This window comes from Urocitellus parryii, chromosome X (genome assembly GCF_045843805.1).
Source record: "Urocitellus parryii isolate mUroPar1 chromosome X, mUroPar1.hap1, whole genome shotgun sequence".
NCBI lineage: Eukaryota > Metazoa > Chordata > Mammalia > Rodentia > Sciuridae > Urocitellus > Urocitellus parryii.
In genome coordinates, this window is record NC_135547.1 from 75,925,293 (window position 1) to 75,934,141 (window position 8,849).

Consider the following 8,849-nt stretch of genomic DNA (forward strand, 5'->3'; position numbering starts at 1 on the left):
ATACCCAGCATAGGAACTTGGCAACTTGCTCACACAATGGGTGAATCTACCTAAGGCCTGGAGGTGGGAAAAGGCTAAGGGATGTTGAGGAACCCAGGTCCAGCTCAGTCTCCCAGACAGGCCAGGCCTGGGCACATGACTGATAATGATGCCTCCCTCCCTGTGGGATAGGGCAATAACTCCAAGCAATATGATCTATCACTCCAAACCCATTGGGAACTCAGGGAATCAATCTTGTTTAATGATTGTGTGTGGGAGGAGGTGAGGCTGGTTAATGTTTTTCTGGTTCCTCTTGGGCCATGGGCCATTTCTGGCTCTGGCCCTGGGCTCATTGTCCCTCCCCCTGGGCTGGGCTGACAGTGCCTAGTGGTATAGGGCAGACACACCTGCAGACATTCCCTGAGAAAGGGCGGCAGCAGCCAGGTGTGGCAGTGTCGGGGAGGTGAGCAGGCTGGGGACTGAGGGAGGTGGTCCTGGGACTGAGGGCTGGTGTGGCAGCTGTGGGGGCAGAAGTGGGGCTGGGGAGACACCTGGATCTTGCCTTCTCTGGACCTCAGCACTCAGCCACTTAGGTCCCTTCTGTGCTTTCCTCTGAGCTGAGCTGAGCTGAGGTTCCTCCTGCCAGGTGCCAGGCTTGCTTAGCTTCTCTCTGCAGCTTCCAACTCTTATCCTCTTTCAAGGCTCAAAGTTGCTTTTCCTCTCACCCTTTTTTTTTTCTCAGACAAATATTCTTCTCACCCCCATAGGGTCAGATTCCCAGAAAGACAGACTCGAGTGACACAAGGTAGCCAAGTTTGTTCCTCTGTGACATTTTCTCCCACGCAGGGACAGGGTTCAGTGGGACAATTGGGCAATGCCAGATGCTGTTTTCCTTCCCAGAATACCAGGCAAACCAGGCATGCTCCCAACACAGGGGTGAAGGTGGATGAATAAATGTACTGAGTGGGCCACAGAGGGCCAGTCAAAGGGGCTGAGGATTTGAGAGCATGTGTTTCCATTTTCTTAAGGGAGGCAGGCAGACTCAAGCTGAGCCTGGGGTAACTGATGGTTTGGGGATCAAAAGGAGGGATGGCTCTCTAACTGTTTAAAAGTTGTTCCAGCTGTTGGGAATGGCACAGCCGAATGCATGGGCTTAAAAAATGAGATGGAGAGAGGAGAATTTAGACAAGAGAAGTTTTAGTGGACTGAAGTGTAGATGAGGATGTAGCATAGCAATATGGAAAGGACCCAGGCTTGGGTGAGGGGCTAATAGGATTTCCAATGAGTTCCAGCTCTTGTTTACCAGCTGTGTGATAAGTTATTTCACTTCTTTGAGTTGCCTTTACCTCATCTGTGGATTGAAGACAACAGCTCATGGCTCACAGGGTTGTTGTAAGAATGAGAGTTCATGATCATACAGTTTCTAACACACAGTAGGTATTCCATAAATGATGGCTGTTATAATAAGCTCAAATAGAGAGCAACAGGAAGTGGGGGGGTGATGAAGGAGTAATTGGGGATAGTTCAAACAGTGATAAAGGAGTTGACATTAGTAGTTTTATAAAAAGACCACACCAGGGAAAGGGAAAGGGAAAAATGTAATGAATCAGACTGGATGTGACCAAGACTGGCCACAGCATATTGTATGGCACGGTGGAAAGCTATGTCCCATGACTAAAATTCTGTAGAACCACAGGGTGGAGGCAAGGAAGATAAGCATGGAAAGAGAAAGAGCTGGAGGAGTTTGGCCTTAACCCTGTCAAACTAATGAAGGCAGCCAGAAATTCAGAGAGAAATCTCAAGGCAAGTCCCATGTCCCCTTGTGACCACAGGCTGCCTGTAAAATGGGGGAGGGAGCATGGATTCTGAGAATGAATGTAAGCCCATCCAGCCCAGCTCAACTCCTCTTCCCCAACCCCCCAAATCACAATCATTTCCCTGTAGTTGGAAGAAAGAGGTGGGGGCCAAGAAACAGACACAGACTTAATGAATGTGTTGTGTGCATGTGTGTGCACATGTGTGCACATGCCAGAATGCATAGGAAGGAGTAGAATTTTTTGAGATGTAAGCCTGGTTGTAGTTAGAATCCAAACTCCCTAAAAGAGAAGTCACTAATAGCAGTGCTATGTACAAAGGCTATGAGGTCAAAGAAAAATAAATTTTGGAACTTGATTCTACCACTTGGCAGCAGTGCAATTGCCATTGAGGCAAGTTACTCTGAGTGTCAACTTCCTGGTCTGAAAAATGAGGATAATATTACAGGCTTGTTGTAAGGACTAAGCACAATCTCCTGATTTGGGGCTGTTCCTGAGTTCTGGGGCAAACCTGAAGCCTGACAAGGCCCCCAAAGCCCTTCTTACTTAATTAAACATGGGAGCAAAACACGCCTGGAGCAGAGCATATCAATACCTGGACTTTAACCCAAAGTTGGGAAAACAGTTTGGATTTCAAAATCAGGTCACTCCCCTAGATGTTTTTTAAATGCAACCCTTGAGTATTGATGTTGACATAGAGATCAGTTCACTTTCCAACTGGGAAAGCAAAAATTGAAATCCCAGTGCCCACACAAGGGTTCTTAGGGGCCCTGAAGGGAGTTACTGGCTATGTCACAGAGAGTTTAGGACGATAAGAGGCAGAAAACTACAAGAACCTAAAGACTCAAGGGTGGCCAGGATGTCTGTGGGGCACCTTTGAGGGGCAGAGAGACGAGAACAGCTAAGATTCACTTTGGAGTTGGAGAAAACAGCCCAGGAAAGGTAAGCAAGAGAAAAATATACCAAAATTGGGAGGCAATGGGAAATTCCAAGAAGAAAGGAGAAAAAAAAAAAGTGGTGTCAATTGATAGGAAAGGAGAGAAGAAGTAAAAGGGGAATGAAAAGACAGGCCAGTTTTGAATACCCCTGTTCCTTAAAATATATATATATATATATATATATATATATATATATATATATATATATATATATATATACATGGAGAGCTGGGGATGTAGCTCAGTAATAGAGCACCTGCCTAGCATACAAAAGGTCCTGGGTTCAAGCCTCAATACAAAAAAAAAAAAAAAAACTTAAAAATTAATACCCATGGTACCAGGCACAGAGGCGCATGCTTATAATCCCAGCTACTTGAAAGGCTTCGCAGGAGGATTACATGTTTGAGGTTTGCCTTAGCAATTTAGCAAGACCCTGTCTCAAAATAAAAAAGGGCTGGGGAAGTAGCTTAGTGATAGAGTGCTCTGGGTTCACTCTTCAGTACTGGGGGAAAAGTACCCACAGACCTCTATTGGGGAGACTGAGGCAGAAGTACTGTAAGTTTGAGACCAGCCTAGACAACTTAGAGAGACCCTGTCTCAAAATAAAAAGTAAGGGTTGGGGTTGCAGCTCAGTGGTACAGCACTTGCCTAGCATATATGAGGCACTGGGTTCGCTTCTCAGCACCACATATAAAATAAAATAAAGGTCCACTGACAACTAAAAATTGTTTTAAAAAAATAAAAATAAAAAGCAAAAGGTCTAAAAGTATAGCTCCATTGTAAGAGTGGCCCTGGGTACAATTCCCAGTACCAAAAAAAAAAAAAAAATAGACACACACACACACACACACACACACACACCTCCATGAAAAGAAAGTTGTAAATCTATCCAAGTCAGTGGAGTTTATGGAAAAGAATATGGGTTTGGAGTCATTTTGACCTGGCTCAAATCCCAGCTCTGTCACTTGCTGACTGCATGACCTCTAGGCAAGACCCTTCACTTTTCTTTGCCTCAGTTTCTTCCTCTGTGACAGAGGATAAAAGCAATATCCTACCTTAGGGTGTTGTTCTGAGAATTACATAAAAGAGTATAGTGCATGGTCCTGGCATACAACAGGTGCTCAGTAAATGGTTATTCTTAACAATTCTCCTTCACCACCTGTATTAAGAATCCATACGTTTTCAATCCTCAGCACCACATAAAAATAAGTAAATAAATAAAATAGAGTTATCGTGTTCACCTACAACTAAAAAAAAAAAAAAAGAATTAAAAGGGCTGGGGATGTGGCTCAAGTGGTAGCATGCTCGCCTGGCATATGCGGAGCACTGGGTTCGATCCTCAGCACCACATAAAATAAAATAAAGATGTTGTGCCCACCGAAAACTGAAAAATAAATATTTTTAAAAAGAATTTTAAAAAAGAATCCATATGTTAAAAAAAAAAAAAGCTGGGTGTGGTGACAAACACCTGTAATTCCAGCAGCTCCGGAGGCTGAGGCAGCAGGATCCCAAGTTCAAATACAGCCTCAGCACTCAGCAATTTAGTGAAGCCCTAAGCAATTTAGTGAAACTGTTTCAAAATAAAAAGGACTGGGGATGTGGCTCAGTAGCAAAGTACTCCTAGGTTCAATCCCCTGTACTAAAAAAAAGAAGAAGAAGAAGGAGAAGGAGAAGGAGAAGAAGAAGAAGAAGAAGAAGAAGAAGAAGAAGAAGAAGAAGAAGAAGAAGAAGAAGAAGAAAGAAAGAAAAAGGAAAAGAAAGTAAAGAAAAAAAAAAAAGAATCCATATAGGCCACACATCTGTAATTCCAGCAATTCGGGAGATAAGGCAGGAGGATAGCAATTGGAGAATAGCCTGGACAGCTTAGCAAGACCCTGTCTCAAAAAATAAAAAGGGCTGAGGATGTATTTTTTTAAAAAAAGAGAGTGAGAATTTTTTAATATTTATTTTTATTTTTTAGTTTTTTTTGGCAGACACAACATCTCTGTTTGTATGTGGTGCTGAGGATCAAACCGGGGCGCATGCAAACCGCTTGAGCCACATCCCCAGCCCTGAGGGTGTATATTAGTGGTAGAGAGCCTCTGGGTTCAACTGCCCACCCCCTCAAAAATCGAATAAATCTCACTGCCTGAAGCATTTTTTTTTTAAGCTAACTGAGGTAACTTCTGCAGCAGCTTTGCCTCCAGAATCCCAGACTTGGGAGAAAGGACACCCTTGCCCATGCATCCCCAAACTGGTTTAGGCACTGAGCACAAATTCACCAAGGCTTTATTTTTTCAGCTTAATGAAGAAACTTTGTTGTTTAGAGAAAGACCATATGTCCTGTGGACTGTGCCTTCTTCCCCCAGTTTCATAGATCCCATTCCTCAACTTTTCCAGTTGCTGTTACCCTGCCCTTTCCCTCTATGACAGAGAGGACCACCCAGAAGTGAATAGAGGGCTTCTTCCACCGCCGCTATTCCTGCTGTGGAGCCTGCATTAGAGGCAGGAAATGCCCTGCATTTCCTCTGGTCTAGGCCTGCAAATATTCCTCACATTCATTCCCCTGCTTCTAGCACAATCTCTTTGCAACATAATGGCAGAAGCAGTGGGAGGTGGGGAGAGGCCTTCTTTGCCTGCCTAAGGGATGGAGGAGAATTTCCTCTCCAGAGCAACTGGCAAGATCCTGAAAGGGAGGTTACAATTCACACTTGACTTTGGGGGCAGGGCAGCAACGGAGCTGGAGCTGTCTGTAAGTCAACAACAACATCTGGGAGGAAAAGGAGAAATCTTGGTTTGGCAGACCAATTAGCCCCCCTAGACGACATTGTTTTCTCTTCCTGAGGAACCCATGAGATCACCAACTGTGAAACCTGACCTGGACTAAGAACTTTGTGGGTCATTTCATTGAGCCTTGCTGTCACCCTGGATATTAACCCCATTAATAGATGAGCAAGCAAGCTCTGATACATTCAGTAGCTAGCTCAAGGTCATATTAGGAGAAGACCTAAGATTCAAATCTAAAGCTCTGAATCTTGCCTATTCCATCTCCTAGCTTGCTGTTTGCTTGGAGACCTTTTGCTTTCTTTTCCTGGCTGTCCTTGCCATGTGCCCACCTGCCCAGCTCCTCTAGGGATTCCCTTTTCCATAACTCAAGGAGGGATAGGAGGAGGGATAGTGAAGTTTGCTCCATGATACTTGAGTTGGAATGTGCTTACAGGTGGAAAGCTTCCGTGGTTTTGTTTGTTTTTTTGTTTTGGGGTGCCTTTTTTTTTTACCCCAGGTGACATTAGATGTTGCTTTCTTTTCCTCTTCTTTTTCTTTTTTTGTACCAAGGATTGAATCCAGGGGTGCTTAACCACTGAGCCACATTCAAGCCCTTTTTAAAATATATATATTTTTTAAATTCTGAGACAAGGTCTTACTAAGTTTCTTAGGGTCTCACTTAGTTGCTGAGGCTGGCCTTGAACTTGTAGTTTTCCTACCTCGGCCTCCCTAGTGTCTAGGATTACAGGCATACACTAACAAGCCCTACTTTTCTTCTTTTAAATGGCTAGCTTTTTTTTTTTTTTTTTTTTTTTGGACCATCTGCAAAAGCATTAGGAGTCTATTGTGGAAAAATATACACCTCTGCTTTCAGACACTTTTGTTTCATCATACCCTCCCACTTCTTAGGTGTCTGAACTTGAGTGAGTTATTTAACTGAGTTTTAGCTTCCTCATCAGGAAAATGGGTTAACAGGCTTGCTAAATGGTTCGAAAGAAAGAACATGTGAGAAAATGCTTAGCACAGTTCCGGACAAGATAGACTCCTCCCTTTACTTCCTTCTAGCTCACCCATACCCTGCAGGGGATCTAAGCCTAGGAAAAATCCTGTTGACCCTATGTTTCTGATAGACCATGGGGGAGGGCCCAGAGCACCTTGGTCCCCTGGGATCACCTTGTACATGCACCTGTCTGTGTTCCATCTCCCCACCATGGCCATTCTTCTGGTGGGGCCATGGGGCGGGTGCGGCGATGGACCGGGCGGGCACAGAACAGGTGGGTGCAGGCTGGGTGTCCGGCGCTGGGACACAAGTGCTCTGTGTGTAGGGTGGGCGGAAGTCAGAACGTTTGATCTGAATTCTAAAGGGCGTTGTTCAGAGCCCCACAAAGGTCCCATTGTGCAGACACTGGGTATAAAGCAGCATATGACTCCCCAGCACCGGGCAGTGATGAATTGGGACGCAGGCGCGGACCCAGGGACCACTCCCCCTACACAGATATGAGACCATAGGGGACCTGTCTGGGTGGCCTCAGGGATAGGCGCTCCCCAAGGTAATGGCTTTGTTGGTTTTGCCCCAGGTTGGGAGTTAAGGAGCCGGGGGCTGGGGAGCCAGAGGGGATGGCTGATAGCAGAACAAAATGGGCCTGATGAAGAAAGGGACTAGAGATGAAAGAATGTTGGATAAATGTGAAGAGGGGGGGATGGGGCTTAGGGAAGTCAAGTCAAGTGAGTGAGGAGGAGATGCTGGCATGGGAGATGAGGTGAAGCGGAAAGCTGTGAAAGTCTTTCCTGCCACTGGCTCTTGGAAGAGGTGGGGGTGGTCGCCCAGTTTCCTGCCCCAGTTTTCTGACAGTTTGTTTCACTCACACCTCATGTCTTGCAGGTGTGAATGAGGCAGGATGAACTGGACAGGTTTGTACACGTTGCTCAGTGGTGTGAACCGGCATTCCACTGCCATTGGCCGAGTATGGCTGTCGGTCATCTTCATCTTCAGAATCATGGTGCTGGTGGTAGCTGCAGAGAGTGTGTGGGGTGATGAGAAGTCTTCCTTCATCTGCAACACCCTTCAGCCTGGCTGCAACAGCGTCTGCTACGACCACTTTTTCCCCATTTCCCACGTGCGTCTGTGGTCCCTGCAGCTCATCTTAGTTTCCACCCCAGCTCTCCTTGTGGCCATGCACGTGGCTCATCAGCAGCACATAGAGAAGAAAATGTTGCGACTTGAGGGCCACGGGGACCCCCTACATCTGGAAGAGGTGAAGAGGCACAAGGTTCACATCTCAGGGACACTGTGGTGGACCTATGTCATCAGTGTGGTGTTCCGGCTGCTGTTTGAGGCCGTCTTTATGTATGTATTCTATCTGCTCTACCCCGGCTATGCCATGGTGCGGCTGGTCAAGTGTGAGGCCTACCCTTGCCCCAACACAGTGGACTGCTTCGTGTCCCGCCCCACTGAGAAAACCGTCTTCACTGTCTTCATGCTAGCTGCCTCTGGCATCTGCATCATCCTCAACGTGGCGGAGGTGGTGTACCTCATCATCCGGGCCTGTGCCCGCCGAGCCCAGCGCCGCTCCAATCCACCTTCCCGTAAGGGCTCAGGTTTTGGCCACCGCCTCTCACCTGAATATAAGCAGAATGAGATCAACAAGCTGCTGAGCGAGCAGGATGGCTCTCTGAAAGACATACTGCGCCGCAGCCCTGGCACTGGGGCCGGGCTAGCTGAGAAGAGTGACCGCTGCTCGGCCTGCTGATGCCACATACCAGGCAACCTCCCATCCTGTTCCCCATCCTTCCCCGGGCCTGCTCCTCCTTCTCCCCTGCCAGTGCACAGGCCTCTGCCTGCTAGGGATTACTCCATCCAAACCTTCCTTCCCTCCCTACTGCCCTTCCTCCCAGGGCCTTCTGTCTGGAGAGCTGGAGGAGTGGGGAGAATGAGGCCACCACTATGCCAGTGCTCAAGGTTACCAGGGGTGTGGGTAGCTCTTGTTGCCTGTACCTTTCCCCTCTTCCCTCTCTCTCTTCCTGGGATCACTGGGGACAAGAGATGGGATGCTCTGACAGTATCTCCAATTCTGAAACTAATCTTAACCCTGTGCTGTCAGATCCCCTATTTATGGAGTCACATCAATGGGGAGGGATGTGGGCAAGCAGAGTGGAGGAGGGGTGCTGTGGATATGTGGGTGGAGAAGGGAGGGTAGCAAGCACGAGAAAAGGAGGAAAAGGAGGAACAGTGCTTGCCAGCTGGCCACAAAAAGAAGACATGTCTGGGGGTAATGGAGTTAGGAAGGGAGAAGCAGGCAGATAAGTTGCAGTGGGAGTCAGTCAGGGCCGCCTGTGTCTCTAGTCCCCAAGGCCTCTCTCTGCCTGAAATGTT

General features: G+C 47.0%; 1 protein-coding gene across 3 annotated transcripts; it reads left to right on the forward strand.

Annotated features, from left to right (window-relative positions):
* The first annotated feature begins 397 nt into the window (after positions 1 to 397).
* Positions 398 to 8,849, forward strand: Gjb1 (gap junction protein beta 1). 3 transcript variants are annotated; one of them, XM_026412621.2, is made up of 2 exons: positions 398 to 442; positions 7,359 to 8,849. In XM_026412621.2, the coding sequence occupies exon 2, from the start codon at positions 7,375 to 7,377 to the stop codon at positions 8,224 to 8,226; it is 852 nt and encodes a 283-aa protein (XP_026268406.1). In that variant the 5' UTR covers positions 398 to 442; positions 7,359 to 7,374; the 3' UTR covers positions 8,227 to 8,849. The 3 variants fall into 3 exon arrangements, with proteins under 3 accessions (XP_026268406.1, XP_026268407.1, XP_026268408.1); XM_026412622.2 differs by lacking the exon at positions 398 to 442 and adding an exon at positions 2,564 to 2,735; XM_026412623.2 differs by lacking the exon at positions 398 to 442 and adding an exon at positions 6,948 to 7,026.

Coding starts and splice junctions, on each gene's coding strand:
- Gjb1 (XM_026412621.2), top strand. CDS start 7,375: ATGAACTGGACAGGTTTGTACACGTTGCTCAGTGGTGTGAACCGGCAT.